This window comes from Cucurbita pepo, chromosome LG16 (assembly GCF_002806865.2).
Source record: "Cucurbita pepo subsp. pepo cultivar mu-cu-16 chromosome LG16, ASM280686v2, whole genome shotgun sequence".
Lineage (NCBI taxonomy): Eukaryota > Viridiplantae > Streptophyta > Magnoliopsida > Cucurbitales > Cucurbitaceae > Cucurbita > Cucurbita pepo.
In genome coordinates, this window is record NC_036653.1 from 409,500 (window position 1) to 427,112 (window position 17,613).

At 35.1% G+C, this 17,613-nt stretch overlaps 1 protein-coding gene across 1 annotated transcript in view; it reads left to right on the top strand.

Moving 5' to 3' along the window:
- The window catches only part of LOC111777198 (upstream activation factor subunit spp27-like), an 8,710-nt gene extending 3,615 nt beyond the window's left edge, over positions 1-5,095 (top strand). Inside the window, exons 5-6 of the mRNA XM_023656677.1 lie at positions 2,684-2,859; positions 4,739-5,095. Of these exons, the coding sequence (XP_023512445.1) occupies positions 2,684-2,859; positions 4,739-4,861 (299 nt within the window). The 3' untranslated portion in view covers positions 4,862-5,095. The remainder of the gene's footprint in view (positions 1-2,683; positions 2,860-4,738) is intronic.
- Positions 5,096-17,613: the final 12,518 nt, after the last annotated feature.

Consider the following 17,613-nt stretch of genomic DNA (forward strand, 5'->3'; position numbering starts at 1 on the left):
AAAAAAAAAAAAAAAAAAAAAAAAAAAAAAAAAAAAAAAAAAAAAAAAAAAAAAAAAATCTTGTAATAATATCTTCCCTTGGAAGAGGAAGACTTGGAGGCTGCTGCAGCAGCCTTTTATGCACGCCAAGTTTAATTACTATTATTATTTTTAGTTGGTTGGTTTGGTTGGTTTTATCCCTTCGTGGGCTTGCTGACTGACCACTTGCCAACTGATCTCGACCGAAAAGCCCATAGCCAGACCGACTGGATGAAAAGCCGGGGTAGAAGCACAAAAGGAGAGGCAAAGTCAGCCGGTCTCAGTCTGTTTCCATGGAGTTCGGATTTTCGTGCTCACCCCTGGCTGTAAGAGAGCTATGTGAGAGAGAAGAAAGTAAGATTTTTATTCTTCTTTCTTTCATAAGCTGATCCTACTTGAACGAATTGCTAGATAGGGTGGCATTTTCTGCAATTTTATGCTAAATTTAGCCCCTCCGAGTATACTAACCTGACCAAAATATTCACTTTACTGCTGTGTGAGAGAAAACAAAGTAAGGGTTTTATTCTTCTTTCATGGATGAGCATCCAATTTGGATGAGTTGCTAGATAGGATCACCTGTTTTGCACTTTTTATGCTAAATTTAGCCCTTCCAAGTACACTAACCTGACCAAACTATTTACCTTTTTGGGGCATTAAGGCTTTCATATAGCTTCAATAAAATGTGTTGGAAGAGGACCTTGTGTCAATACATAAAACAAAGGATTCATTGGAAAACTTTTAGGCCTCCGATATTGAGAGCATATGAGATGAGGGTAAAGGAAAATGTATCTTAAAGTTAGCTAGAATAGACTGTGTTTATATATATATATATATATATATATAGGTTAAGGTTGTAAGATTGATGTAAGAAGGTTCTTGTGGGTTATTTGTAGGGGAGAGAAGATGACCTTCTCAAATTGGCTGCAAGTCTTGTATGGTGCTAGGTTGACCTCTACCCTTTTAAATAAGAAGAATCTTAAATGTTGATACCTATTACAAACCTACCGTATCCAAGCCTTCATGATGAGTCTTCCTGCAGCTACAATTAATTCTAATGAAGATTCTCAAAGTTGGTCTCTTAGATTCTTGGATGGGTTTTCTGTCAAATCTTGGACTTGTCATTTGGCTTTATCATCTCATTTGGACAAAGATATATTTTCACCCCCGTGGAAATTGGAAGTCAAAAAGCCCAAAGAAAACTAATACTGTTGTGGATTATGCTCAATGATAATCTTTAGCTCCTCCGAGGTTTTGCAAAGAAAGCTTCCTCTCCAATGTCTATGGCCATCGGTTTGTTCACCTTNCCTTTTTTTTTTTTTTTTTTTTTTGCAGCGGGGGATTATCTAAATCACATTTTCTTTGAATGTTCATACTCTTGTTCATGCTGGCTCAAGCTTTTTTTGATATTCAATGTCCAGTGGGTTTTCTCTAACATAATGAACGAAAAGGTTTCTCAACCTCTTGTTGGTCCCCTTCTGAATCTTAAGGTGATGTTCCTATGGCTTAATGCGGTCAAAAGGCATTCTACCACAATTATGGTTGGAGAGGAATCGGAGAATTTTTCAAAATCAGCGCCTTTCTTGGTTTGGCTGATTTGAAGCAGCATGATTAAAGTCTTCTTCTTGGTGTTCTCTCTTAAAGATTTTTGTTGGGTGTTCTTTACAAGATATTTGTCTTGATTGAAATGCCTTTATTTCTCCTTTATATAGTTTTTTTCTTTCTCTTTACTGTTTTATCCTGCATAGGGGGATGTCTACCTTCAGAGTCCTTGCCCCTCCAAAAGGCTTTTCATGCAGCTCTTTCTTTCATTGTTTGGCTAGCTCCTTTCAGTCAAGTGACTATCTTTCCCTTTTTGTGCAATTATCAATTAGGTCTCATTCTTTTAGACATTATGTATGCCCTTGTACATTCTTTCATTTTTCTTAGTGAGAGCTCAGTNTTTTTTTTTTTTTTTTTTTTTTTTTTTTTTTTTTTTTTTTTTTTTTGAAAAAATAACAAACAAAATATTTCCCTCTGTATGGAAGGTAAAATTTCCAAGAAGGTCAAGTTTTTGGTGTGGCAAGTTATGCATGGAACTTGGAAATCTTAACACCTTGGATCCAGTAACAGTTAGGGTGTCCTCTTTGGTTGGGCTGCTTTGTTGTATTTTTTTTTTGCAGAAAGTTTCAAAGGACCCTGATCATTTAATCTGAAGATGTGATTTCACCAGGGCTATGTAGCTGTTTATTTGAGATTTAGCTTTAGCTTTTCCAGGAATGTTTGTGAAGCTTCTTCTTACTCACCTTTCTGTGAGAAAGGATTATATTTTTGGCAGGCTGGGGTTGTTTCATTTTGTGGAGTCTTTGGTGGGAGAGAAATAATCGAATCTTTCAAGAAATGAGAGATCTTATAGTGAAGTTTGGCCCCTTGAAGTCTTATTTTACTAGATTGAAGCTCCTTTTTGTAGTTTGTTGTCTAGTTTCACCTTTTTTGTGGGTTTTTTATGTATGTCCTTGTATTTTTTTCACTTTTTCTTAACGAAGGTTCGGTGTATCCTTTAATTAATTGCCCAACGTAATTGCTTCAGAACGAATTAGAAAAGATGTAAAATTTTAAATTATACTGTTTCCCGTTTCAGCTGACCGAAGGTTCTACTATACTAATATCTAACAAACCTTCTTTCCAGATTCAGATGACTCTGCAAGAGAGGAAAAGCGGCAAAAGAAAGGGAAATCTGGTTTTCTTGCTCCTCTTCAACTTTCAGATGCTCTGGTGACATTTCTTGGTACCGGAGAGAGTGCATTGTCTCGCTCTGATGTAGTGAAAAGAATGTGGGATTACATAAAGCAAAATAACCTTCAGGTAGTTGGCCTTTAGAAAGAATGAAAGATACTTTGATAGTATAGTAACAGTATGTGCTTATGAGTCGGCGGATAGCTTAGCTATTATTTGGGAAATTAGAGAGAATATGTGAATCTTGGAAAACATGCTTGATTTTAGTATTTTTGTAGGTGTTCAAAGCATATGCTAGTATTCATCCATCATTCATGGCTTGTGCTTTCACTTAGGTGATCAACTTGGTTGTTTCTTCATCGCATTAATCAATTTTTTCTCATTGTATTTTGACTTGCATGTTCTTTTATCATGCATTATCGCTCCAAACCAATGTGATTTATGCCCAGAATATATATCTATCTATCTCTCTATATATATTGCTCTTACCTAGCCATTGTTTTCATGCTATTTAGTTATATATTCCATCCTCTATGTGTAGCATATAATTGTACCTATTTTTTTAGAAGTTTTTAGAATATGTGGATTCTCTTAGCTGACATTGTTTACATACCCCAGCTCTTGATCTTGGGATAGTTTTTGTTTTCCTTGTTTTTGTGTATGGCTTGAGCTTTTAGAAGCGTAACTTATTATAATGGAATAAATGTTAAAAGTTTCTTTTGGACCTTTCATTTCTAAAGATTATCGTTATCATTGTTTAAAAATTCTTGTTCCTTTTCATTTTATGAGTGAAAAATTCATATTGGTAGAATCTGGAAAGTTCTAATAGTTGAGTGAAAAGTTACGTGAGGAACACCCAGCCCAGGAAAGCTTTCAAGAATTTCTCCAATTTGAATTAATAAAAATCATTGCTCACAAGAGGCTAGAGGGAGTAAATCAATAGGAACTCAAGTTCTGGCTCTACTCTCACTCTTTCTGCCGTTCCCTCCTTTCTCTCGTTCCGATTGGTAGTCATCATAGGCAATACTTTTGAGGAATCTTTTCTTATTTGAATATGATCTTAATGGTCTATAAGTAGGTCAACTTATGGTGATTTCACGTAGTATTAAAGCTGAAATCTTGAATTCAAATCTGTCTGTTTGGGGTTTGCAAGTTAAATTCGATATCCAAGGCTACATGTTAGGCATAAGGTTGAGGATATTCACATATATTGAATTGATTAGTACTGTAATACAATCATTTTAGCTTGGATTTAGTGCTCTCATTTATTGGCAATCCTATCCCATTTCTTCATTATTTTGGATTCCACTTGTTTAGAAGGTAGCCGAATTCCTTGGAAGGTGGGAAATGCCTCGTTTTACTTGAGAGGTTAGACGTGCCTTTATTCACTGTATTTTTCCACATACCATCTCTCTTTTTATGTCGCCTTGCACACCAGTCTATCATGCTCAATCTAGTGAATTAGTTTGTTGTAATATCTAAGTCCACCGCTAGCACATATTGTCCTTTTTTACCTTTTTCTTTGGGGCTTCCCCTCAAAGTTTTTAAAACGTCTATTAGGGAGAGATTTCCACCCCATTATAAAGAAGGTTTCCACCGCTAGCATATATTGTCCTCTTTGGCCTTTTCCTTTGGGGCTTCCCCTCAAGTTTTTAAAACGTCTATTAGGAAGAGATTTTCACACCCTTATAAAGAATGTTTTGTTCTCCTCTCCAACCGATGTGGAATCTCACATTTGTAGTCTCCAAGAATTCATTTTTGATAGTGGCAATATGGTTACTTTTCCAAAAGAAGGAAAAGAAAACCCCAGCTTTTCTGTTAGAATCCTAGCACTATATGGAGGCACTAAGAATTCCTTGATGGAGTAAATAAGAGTAGTTATTATGGGTGCCCATTTTTTGTGTGTTTGCGCTCGTGCAAGAAAAATGTTGATAATGAACATAGAAATTATGTTATTTTGACGATGCATCATTTAACATCTGAAAATGTTTCTTAATTGTTCTTGAAGGACCCTTCTGACAAAAGGAGAGTAATTTGTGACGAGAAGCTAAAGGAACTCTTCGATGTCGAGTCCTTTCACGGCTTCACCGTTTCGAAACTCCTGGCCACTCATTTTGTAAAGACAAAATAGTGAGTTTCTCCTACACATTGTCTTTGAATGATGCAAGAGAATCTGGAATTTTGCTTGAGATAGTTTTAATCGCCTCTTCTTTCTGTTCTATTCTCTGGAATTCACCAACAAGGCAATGGAAATCTATTTTATTGACCTTGTGTTATCTCCTCTTTGCTTGCTGGTATGTTGCAAAATCCTTCAGAATTATTGAACTAACGATTAATAATTCTTCTATGCTTCCTTACCTTTCAAGTAGCTGTTACATTTACAAAAAAAAAGGATGAGAATTTGCCTGCATGTTGGCCGAACTACATTTCTTTTGTTACTATTCATAGTTTTGTTTTGTTCTTTCTCTCGTTCTTCTCTCTCTAGCACTTCCATGAAAGGTTCTTGACTGAAGCATGTGGTAAAGCATGAGAAAGGAAAACAAAAAAATTTCTCCTGATATTAAGCTTATTGTCTGTTATATACTGTGCTTCCTATCCTATCATGTTTCACCACAACTAGGCAACATTCGCGAAGAAAGACGACATGACACTATAAAATGCATGTTGGGTCGAGTAGACAGCGACTCGAGACCCTATAAGCAGGATTGCATGGAGATTATTTGTTTATTTGTGTATTTTTTGTTTATATTTTCTACTGAGATTCTGATTATTGTTTAATTGGTTATGCCCCTAAGGACATATTCTTCATTGTTTAAGTGGGTATTGGTTCGTTTTTGAAAAAGAACGGTTGTAATAGTTTGATCTTCTTATCTATTATCTGTGGAAATGATTAGGTTTGCTCTTAAAGGATTTCGAACCATGGAAAGAATTGATAAAGTTTTTATTTAAATGCTCGAGAGGAGATGGAAAAGTTGATCTAACTGCTATAAAAATCATGGTGACAAAATGATTTTCTTTTGCTCTTAATATTGATTACTATCTTTAAATTTTGGCAATTAATTTATTATGGCTATTTGTGATGGTAACTGCTCACTTTGCATATTCATTACCAATCTTGTTATTTAAATTAAATTGGCAGTTTGAAATTATTATTGTTAATTTCTTGATTATTTTGAGTTGAATTTATTTGCATGAATTCTTCATCTATATTCATTACCATCTCTTTAAACTCGTTTGGGAGATATACGATCTCATTCATGACTATCTTCGTGCCTCCTTTGTAGGCAAACATTGCGCCGAGCTCACCCAACTAATATTGAAAATTGAGTAGATAACTCGTGTTGAGTCATTTAAAAGTTTCATAATACAATTAAGGCATCATTGAGTCAAGAAGACTAACTAGCCCACTCAGAGTATAAGCTCGTTACCTAAAGTGCGAGATCTTTATGAGTATTAATCTTCATTAGTGCAACTATTTTGTACTTTCCTACTCGTTATTCTTTTGCTGGAACATCTTTAACGATTTGTTTCTCGAAAACTTCCATTAATGGAACGTTGACATGTGTCTACTCGATAATGTCTTAGAATTTCTTGAACTCTACTATTCTTCAATTTTGTTTCTAGCTAATCCATCTAGACCCTCCATATTCTACAACAAACCATTTACTCTTTCATGAGACTTTCGATGTTGATGCTTTGAGCCCGTTCTTATGGTGTTGCGTGTGGCTGCACTTTCTATCTCTATTTCTATTCGGCATATGGTTGTTGTGGTTGAAAAAATCAATACAGGTTGGGTTAGTTTTCAAACTGACCCAACTTAACTTGAAATGTTAACACAACCCAACTCAACTCTTATAATTTGGGTTGGGTCGAATAATTCAGATTGAATCGGTTTAGATTGTTGGGTTATTGGGTTAAATGTGCACATCTATTCTTGATTATACATGTTCGAATATAGATTTGATTAGCTTTATTTATGGACACGTATATATGTGGAAGACCCATGTAGTGACGTTGTTGAAGGCAGTGATGTCCTGATGATTTTACTGACTTCACTGATTAAGAGTTTACATTCAATTAAAATTGTAGCAAAAACATAAAAAAAGTGAGGATAGACATAACAACATCCATAATATAATGTAAAAGTCGTAGCTAACATTATCGGCCCTATAAACGTCTTACAAAGGACGAAGGAGGAAGGGTAAATTAGACACTTTTGTTCAAATTTAAGATTTAATTAGATAAAATTAAAATAAATACATAATATAATATTTAATTTAATGAAATTTAAAGTTTGTAATTAAAATGGATAAAATAATATTAAATGAATTTGTTTTGCTATGATATATATATATACATATATATTAATATTTGATTTGATTGGTGTAATGTCAATTCCATGCAGGATACAGACAGAACAATAAAGGGGTTTTTTTTTTTTAATTATAATTTTTGACCATTCGGTCGGAATTTGAAAAGTCAAACAGTGAAAACGGCACGAAAACATAGGACTTTTTTATTTATTTATTTATTTATTTATTTATTTATTTATTTATTTATTTACATAAAATGGAGGGACCCACTGCCACCCCCTCGTCCTTCCTCCTGCAAATCTCACTATAAATGTTCTCCATAATTATTATTAGATTAGGTTGGATATGAATTTATTCAATTGTCTTTTATTTCCATAAATACAAATTATTTTTATAATTAATACATATATTTATTTTATTTTATAATTATTTTTTTATTATTTATTTTTTAACACTCCTTTAAAATAATTTTGAGTTATTTGAAAGATAATTTTTCAAAATATATATTTAAATTAAATTGTAAATTTTAATTAAATATTTAAAAATAAATAAATAAAAGTTTTATGAATTAATATTTTTTTAAAACAAAAATTTGAATAAACTATCGGAAACATTTCAAACTAACCAAACCCAAAAATTTATGGTTCGGTTGAGTTCATTGTTTAATAGATAATTGAGTTGAGTTTAAGAAATGTCTGAATGTAACCAAACGCATGTCACGAGCACCTAGAGTTATTTTATATTATCGTACCTAAATATCAAGATGGATTCTTTTGCAAAGAATTTGTTGTCGAATCTGGGGTACTAGGGTTGAGTTATACCCACGTTTTGCCCGAAGAGAATAGTTCATAAATTATTAGAACGTGAGCGCGTGTGACATTGAATTTATGGTGTCTTCATTCATGTGACCTCGAGAAGATTCAACTGAAGAAACATGAAAGGAGAGAACCAAATTCGAGTTTGGAGGCGAGGTGTGATTTTAAAACATTGAAGAACTCAAGAGTAAGATATCATAATTGAAGCGGCCAATTTTATTTTCATCGATCGCTAAGAGCCTGTAACATCCAGCAGCAGCATCTCATTGCATGTGAGAGACAATTATGCAAGCTGTTATTCTTGGCTTTGTTATAAGCTAAGCCGGGAAACAGACCGTGGAAATAAGAAAACATGTCTACCGCCATGCTTTTGAATGCATAAAGGTTTGAAATCTCGATACTCATAAAAAATCACTAGAAGATCATTAATCCTCTCTAGACACTGCTTCGAACTTTCAAAACCAAGAGCCCATGGTTATTGTACTAAAATTTTATGGTGGTGGCTATTGAGGGGATGATTGTTAAGGATTGTTGGGAGGAAGTCCCACATTGGTTAATTTACAGAATGATCATAAGTTTATAAGAAAGGGAATACATCTTCATTGGTACGAGGTATTTGAAGAATCCCAAAACAAAGTCACGAGAGTTTATGCTCAAAGTGGACATATCATATCATCGTAAAGAGTCGGAATTAGCCAATGTGGGACCTTCTCCCTGACAATCTTTAACAATTTCTCCCCGTACTCCCTGACAATCTTTAACAATTTCTCCCCGTACTCGGGGTACTATACACATTGACTCACTTAGTTCTCCATATAAGAAAGCACTTTTCACGACAAGCTGATACACGTTCTAACTATTCCGAGTTGCTAAAGAAATTATCATTCAAATAGTATCCTACCTAGCCACAGGTGCAAACACCTCGGTATAGTCTATACCACGTTGTTGTGCATAGTCTTTTGCTACGAACCTAGCCACCTCGGTATAGTCTATACCATGTTGTTGTGCAAAGCCTTTTGCTGCCAACCTAGCTTTAATACTTGTCAACTTCGTCATTTTCATTGAGTTTGGTTCTGAAAACCCACTTGTCAACTCTCTAAGTCTCATTTCGTTAGATGCTTCTTTCTCCAAGTTCATTCCAACTCTCCATTTTGAACTTTGAACAGCTTCTTCAAAGGTAGTCGAATCTGTAATCGAGGTTAATAAAATTAAATTGTTGTTTTAGCTTCTTCAGAAAATTCTTCCCCGCTCACATAATCATCCATCCGTAATGGTGCTCTTCTGTTCCTCACTTTCGGTGTGATTTCTTCAGATGTTGAAGAATTTGATTCAATGACTCACGGGAAGATATACTAACTTCCCTTTCTACTATCTTCCAATTCAATGGTATCAAGTCTAGCTTCTTCCTTACTTTTCTCCCAATTCCAACCCTTATTTTCTTCAAAAAAATCAACTATCTTCTTGGACACAGGATCATAGAGTCTATATGCTTTAGACTCTTCACTCATCCCTAGCAGCACACACTGAAAAGTTTTAACATCTAACTTCTTTCTCTTACTGTCTGATACATGAACATGGTCAATGCATCCAAAAACTCGAAAGTAATCAACATTAGGTTTTACGCCACTCCAAGCCTCCTTAGGAGTCATATCTTTCACTACAACGGTAGAATTTGAGCACGTGCACTGTCCAGTTTACTACTTCCGGCCAGAAATCCTTTGGAACTTGATTCTCTGATAATATACTTCTAACCATGTTCATGATTGTTCTGTTCTTGCGCTCAGCTACACCATTTTGTTGGAGAGTGTAGACTGCAGTAAGTTGTCTACTGATACCATTAGTTTTGCAAAAAAATATTGAAGTCGTGAGAGGTAAACTCTACACCCTTATCTGTGCAACAACAAATAAAATCCCCAGTCTTATTCTGAACAAGATTTTTGTAATTCTTGAAGATAGTAAAGGCTTCTGAAAAGAAAATATATCCACACATTGTCAGTGTAATCATCTATAAAGCTTATAAAATTATCTCTTCTTATTGTTGGAAATAGGTTTAATCGGTCCACAGATGTCTACATGTACCAATTGCAGCCTTGGTGTTGCTCTCCATAAACTTCTCTTTGGGAATACATCCCTATGTTGCTTTCCCACCATGCAATCAGTGCATATGTTAGACGATGCTTTCAATTGGGGTAACTCTCTCACCATTTGCTTGTGTTGCAATGTTCTCGAACCCTTGAAACCTAGATGCCCATATCTACGGTGCCAAAGATGAGCGTTCTATTCTATAATTATTTGGAAACAAGTGGCGGTTTGTGGCATGATTCTTGCAAGTAATATGAACATTCTATTTGCAGACGTTGTTGTTTGCATAATAAGCATCATCTGGGATGATAGATTTTGCATTCTACCTGTTGTATCAAAATAGATACACCTCTTTCTTGCAATTGTCCAAGACTTAATAGGTTGTTTTTCAACTCGGGTATATAGAAAACATCTTTGATTACGTGACTGACTCCAGCAACTTGCAACCTAATGTTATCTTTTCCCAACACCGCCATCTTGAAATTATTTTCAAACCTCACAGATTGTCGGAATTCCTCATCAAGATCTGAGAATCATTTCTTGTTTGCACACATATGATTGCTACATCCTGAATCAAGAAACCAAACATTTTTCCTCATCGATTGATTGAGCTGTGCATATGACATCAGAAACATTTCTTCTTCCTACTCAAAGCTCAGCATAATTTGCTTCATTCTCTCATTGAGGACACTCATATCTAAAGTGTTCTAATCGATGACACTTATAACACTCCACTGTAGTTTTGTTGAATGAATGTCTACCTCTACCTCTTCCTTTACCTCTTCCTCGAAAAGCTTCATGAGCTCGATCACCTCCTCTTCCATCGATTCTATTATTGTATGTCACCTTTAGTGCTTTTTCATCACCTACACGTTCATTCAGTCTTTACTCATGTACCAGCAAGTTGTTTTGAAATTCATTGATAGTTAAAGTGTCTAAGTTATTAGACTCTTCATCCGTATATAGAACTGTCTTACTTTTATCTGAAATGTAAGAGTAGCACATGACTTGAGTATTTTAAGAAATACTCAATAAGTAACCTCATTATTAGGGTTGGAAAATGCAAACACATGCAACATGGTGGGACCTATTCTTTTAACATGGCATAGTATGGCCTTAAGCAGCTTTTTCAGTCCGGGCAAGATCAGATGTGTAGTATATCATAGCATAGCATGACATAACTTAGCATAGTATATCATATCAATCATACATATGACATGTGCAAGGGTCACGAGACTACTTACTTGGCTTGAGCTGAAATCCCAGGATAGGGTAAAAAACGTAGGTAACGAGTCCAAAAACCTTATTCCGAGCCGAATAAGTCACATTTGGGTGGGCAACGCTCGTGCAAGTACACCATTTGTTCCTCCCCTTAATTGAGGCTCGACTCCTTTTCTGGAGCCTCAAACAAAGTACACCCTTTGATCGACATTTGAGAATTCTATTGATATGACTAAGTTAAGAGCATGGTCTGATACCATATTATGAATCACGATTATTCATAATTGTATGATATTGTCCACTTTGAGCATAAACTCTCATGTCTTTGCTTTTCATTTCCCGAAGGGCCTCATACCAATGAAGATAGTATTTCTTACTTATAAACGCATGATCATCCTCAACACCTCCTACAACCAAGGTTCTAATCCGAAGAGGGAGAGGGTTTGAGAGATGGCTACCATTGCTCATGTCTTCCTATTTTGGCAGTTAGCCTTATTTAATTCATGAAAGTACCTTTGGGGGATGTGAAACTCATAGTACTTAAAACCCTAACCCACAACCTCATGCTTCTCATACCTCTATCAAAATCTAATACCTACTCGGTGCTCATCTCATTCGAACTAAACTATGATCTTTTTAAATAATTAAAAAAAAAAACAATAAGACAACCTAATGGTTAGGTCGTGAACTTTATCTCAGTTGTTCAGAAAATCGTGAGGTTAATGACGATACGTAATAGGCTGAAGCAAACAATATCTATTAACGGTGGGTTTGAGGTGTTACAAATGGTATCAGAGCTAGACATCGGGCGGTATGCCAGCGAGGACACTGGCTCCCAAGGGAGATAGATTGTGAGATCCTACATCGGTTGGAGAGGAGAATGGAACATTCCTTGCAAGAGTGTGGAAACTTCTCCCTAGCTTACGTGTTTTAAAACTGTGAGGTAACGACGAAACGTAACGGGTCAAAGCGGACAATATACGTAACGAAGAACAGAAAATCATGAGACTAATGACGATACGTAATGCGTTGAAACAAACAATATCTGTTAACGGTGAGTTTGAGCTATTACAAATGGTATCAAAGCTAGACACTGAGCGGTATGCCAGTAAGAACGTTGGCTCCCAAGGGGGATGAATTGTGAGATCCTACATCGGTTAGAGAGGAGAACGAAACATTTCTTGTAAGAGGGTAGAAATCTCTCCCTAGCATACTCGTTTTAAAACTGTGAGGTAACGACGATATGTTAAATAGGCTAAAACGGACAATATATGCTAGCGGTTGGCTTGGACAATTACAAATGCTCAATTCAACCAACCCAAAATTTTAGATCGGTCTAAAAGATTTTTACAACCTAACTCAATCCAAAAGATATTCCAATAACGTTTAAAATTTTAAAAATGAAAAATTAAATGGTTATCAAACAGATAAATTTATCTTTTTAAATTTTATTTTTTAAATTAATCAAACCTTCCTAAAATATTAATATAATTTATATATAAAACACCAAGAGAAACCTGAAGCCGTAGAAATAGTAGTTGAAAAAAGTAAATATAAATAAATATTTAAGAAATAAATAAATAAATAAATAAGTAGACCACGTGAGTGCATTAATTTTGTTTTTTTTAAGGAAAAAAAAACCAAGCTGGTGTTCTCCTAATTTTCTGTAATACAGTATTCTTAATTTCAATAAACAGAAAAATAAAGTGTAATAAATGTGCAAAGTTTTCAAATTTTGAAAATATTAATATTTTTTTAATTAATAAATAATAATATAAAAATATTTAATTTTAGTCGACCATTTATTCAAATTTTTATTTTTAACGAAAATAAAATATTAGTCAGTAAAATATCATGTAACAGCTCACATTCGCCGGCCAATATGGTTAGATGATGAGTCTACTCTCTTATTTATAACTTGGTAAACTGTTGTATAGTTTGAGTGAAGCTATATATGGTAAATAGTTATATATGGTAGATGGTTAAATCTGGTGAAGCTATATACCACCATATATATATATATTACTCAGTGTTTTGAAGATGTACTTTGTGTATTCTCTCTTAGCTAGAGTTTTCCTTGCATTTTCTCTATTTTGTTTTTTGTGTTCATCATCTAGATCGAGTGTTGTGCGATTCTAACGAATATTGTTTATGTTTTGTTCCCCTCTCCAACTAATGTGGAATCTTATGTCTGTCATTTTAACAAATATGGTTTATGTTTTGTTCCCCTCTCTAACTAATGTGGAATCTTACATGTCTGTTATTCTAACAAATATTGTTTATGTTTTTGTTTCCCTCTCCAACCAATGTGGAATCTTACATGTCTGTCATTCGAACAAATAGGGTTTATGTTTTGTTCCCCTCTCCAACTAACGTGGAATCTTACATGTCTGTCATTCTAACAAATATTGTTTATGTTTTGTTTCCCTCTCCAACTAATATGGAATCTTACATGTCTGTCATTTTAATAAATATGGTTTATGTTTTGTTTCCTTCTCCAACTAATGTGGAATCTTACATGTCTGTCATTCTAACAAATAGGGTTTATGTTTTGTTCCCCTCTCCAACTAACGTGGAATCTTACATGTCTGTCATTCTAACAAATATTGTTTATGTTTTGTTCCCTCTCCGACTAATGTGGAATCTTACATGTCTGTCAATCGGGTCTAATTTGAAGAAAATTTATAATATAATTTAATGGAAATTAAGAAGAGGAGAGAGAGAGGGGGGAGGAGAGAGAAAATGGGGGAAGGGGGGCAAAAAGAATAATAATAATGGAAGAAAATAAAGAGAGGGGAAAGTATGGGCAGAAGAAGCGCAGAAGGGTAAAAGGGATATTACAATAAATGGAATCAATAACTCTGCACGCAATTGCTCACCAACACACTGTCACCCTCTTCTTCTTCTTCTTCTTCTTCTTCTTCTTTTTTCATTTTATTCCCTCCTTTTTGTCTGTGGTCCCCACTTCCCAACAAAATACATAATCACGGGCGTTCGTAGATTCGGTTATGACATTTTTTTAGACTCAACTCAATTGTTCCAGTTCAAAATTTTTCAATTCAAATAACTTTTATTAAATGATAAATCCAGCTCGATCAAACTCAACAATACATCAACCCTTGATTTGGTTGGTTCTGTTGGATGATGGAAGTCCTACGTCGGATGATCATGAGTTTATGAGTGAGAAATACTAACTCCATTGGTGTAAGACCTTTCGATAAGTCCAAAGCAAAGTCAGGAGAGTTTATGCTCAAAGTGAACAATATCATACCATTGTGGAGAGTAGTGTTCGTCCAACCGATTCGAATTCATTTGTTCAAATTTTTGTTTTTAATAAAAGTAAGTTTTTAATCCATAAAATATATATATATATTTTAAGAGTTGTCGGAGAATAAATAATAACGATGGCATTAAATAAATATATATATATATATAATTATAATGTAAATAAAAATGTATTTATTTAATTTTATTGCTAATTTAAATGTAGAGTTATTTTTAAAAATTTGTTTGGTTGAAATTTATGAACTAACAACCTATAAAATTTTAGTTAATAAAATATTTATTTATTTATTTATTTATGTGTGGAAGAATAAATAATAAAAATAATAATTATGAAATTAAATAATATATATATATATATATATATATATATAATTGTATGTAAACAAAAATGTATTTTTTTTTTAATTAGCAATAAATCCATTTGGTGACACTGGCGCGTTTTCGCTTGCGTTCTAGGGCGGTTCCCAATTGTGGTAGAGAATGCACCAATTCAGGTCGGTTGGGTTCAACTCGGACTAGTTTTAAGAGAATTCGTGAACCAACTTGAAATCGAACAAGGTAGATTGGGTTGATCGAGTTTTTGAGATGAAATCATTGACTCGTGACTCGTAAAACGATAAGTAGTAATGGATGGTTGACTGGTTGGAAGAGTTATGGAGAGAGAGAGAGAGAGAATGCGTCAGTGATTTAGAGGGAAAACTTAAGGATTTGTCACTTCCAAATGAATGGAAAACCAATATGTATACCCAAACACACACATCCAAACAAACCGTACGCTTTTTATATGGTCAATCAATACGACTGTGCACTGTTCTTCACTTTGTGTGTGCCTACGCCTTTGACCCTCTCTCTCTCTCTCTACCTTCCTCTTTTCCTCAATTCCGATGGTTCGATTTCGTTCGAGTTTTGGTTCGTTAATGTAACAACCCGAGGCAACCCCTAATAGATATTGTCCATTTTAGCTCGTTACGTGTCACTATCTACCTCATAGTTTTAGAACGTGTTTTCTCTTATTCTAGACCTATTATGAGATTGAATTGATTGAAATTGATTGTCGAAAGTGAATTGATGATTCAGATATGTATACTTTATGATTTTCAATATGTGGTGTCGTTGTTTGTCCACGTGGGCACGATTATTGATTTGCTAGCTTATCTTCAATTGTGATCTGTCAAGACAAGAGCCACACAACATGTTTAATGAATCGTGAGATGAGACGATGTGATTATGTTGTTATGTAGGGGTGGTTAAGGGTTTGCTAGCTTATCCTCAACCATGAACCGTTGATAAGAGAGTTGTGTGTCTTAATGTTGAGTATACGTGTGGCTTGAAAATTATCTATAGGGAATAGTAAAGAGTTAGCTAACTTAGCCTAAGACGCTGGGTAACCCTAACGAGAACGATGAGCTCCGAAAAGATAGATTATGAGAGATGATGTATAACATTCACCATCAAGGTACACCTTCCTTTTCGATGGCTCGATCATAAAAACTTCATGGTAAAACGAGTCTTTCTTTGAGTAATTTTACGTTGAGTGACTTTCTATAAATTTTTCTAGATGCATGTGAGCAAGTACAAAACATGCTTGAATAACTCGTGTTGGTTTGTGGTGATAGTTTTCACTCTTAAGAAGCAAGGAGAACGTCGAGGCCATCAGGTGTTCGAATCGAGAATCATATGCTAGAGTGAGCATGTCACAAGGAATGCAGGAGAATGTCAAGGTCATCAAGTGTCAAACCCAAAATCAAAAACTAGAGTGACCATGTCACAGGGAATGCACGAGAATGCTAGGGCCATTAGGTGTCGAATTTAGAATCAGAAGCTAGAGTGATCATGTCAAAGTGAATGTAGGTGAATGTCAGGGCCATCAGGTGTCAAATCTAGAATCAGAAGCTAGAGTGACCATGTGATGTCCCACATTGGTTGGGGAGGAGAACAAACCACCATTTATAAGGGTGTGAAAACCTTCCCTTAGTAGACAGCGTTTTAAAGCCTTGAGGGGAAGCCCGAAAGGGAAAGCCCAAAGAGGACAATATCTGCTAGTGGTGAATCTGGGTCGTTACAGACCATATCATAGCGAATACAAGAGAACGTCAGAGCATCAAGTGTCGAATCCAGAATCAAAAGCTAGAGTGACCATGTCACAGAAAATGCAGGAGAACGCCAGGGTCATCAAGTATCCAATTCATAATCAAAGCTAGAGTGACCATGTCACAGGAAATGCAGGAGAACATCAGGGTCATCAAGTATCGAATTCATAATCAAAAGCTAGAGTGACCATGTCAAAGTGAATGCAGGTGAATGTCAGGGTCATCAGGTGTCGAATCTAGACGTGTTTTAAAGCCTTGAGGAGAAGCCCAAAAGGGAAAGCTCAAAGAGGACAATATCTGCTAGTGGTGGATCTGAGTCGTTACAGACCATATCATAGCAAATACAAGAGAACATCAGAGCATCAAGTGTCGAATCCAGAATCAGAAGCTAGAGAGTGATCATGTCACAGAACATGCAGGAGAATGTCACGGTCATCAAGTATCAAATTCATAATCAAAAGCATGTCAGGGTCATCAAGTATCAAATTCGAACACCAGGGTCATCAAGTATCGAATTCATAATCAGAAGCTAGAGTGACCATGTCATCGGGAATGCAGGAGAATGTCGAGATCATCAAATATCAACTAGAATATCTAGAATCAGAAGATGAAGTGACTGACCATGTCACAAGAAATGTAGAAGAATGTCGAAGTTTTCAGGCGTCGTATATATAATAAAGCTCGAAGGACGTAATTAATGATATAATATATGATTTTAGTTAAAGATAGACGTACATGATAATGTAATTTAATGAAGGGGAAAAAGAAAATGGAGGCTTCCCCCTGAATTTAATTAAATTAAAAAAAAAAAAAAAAGATTTTATTATTGTTCTTATAATTGGTGGGTGAGGCTGTAGCGTCTCGTGAATCGTGCGCGCTGAATCGAGGAAGGGAAGGTTGGAGAGAGTATTAATGAGCGAATCGAGAAACGATGTGCTGGAGTATGGTCATTATGCTTTTACCAAAATACCCTCCACACAAAGCCCCCTTCCTTTTCCTTACACGGGGGGTTGTTCTCTGTTTTGTTCTTTTCCGTACCAAATGACCAAAATGTCCTTTTTCCCTTTTTTTTTTTTT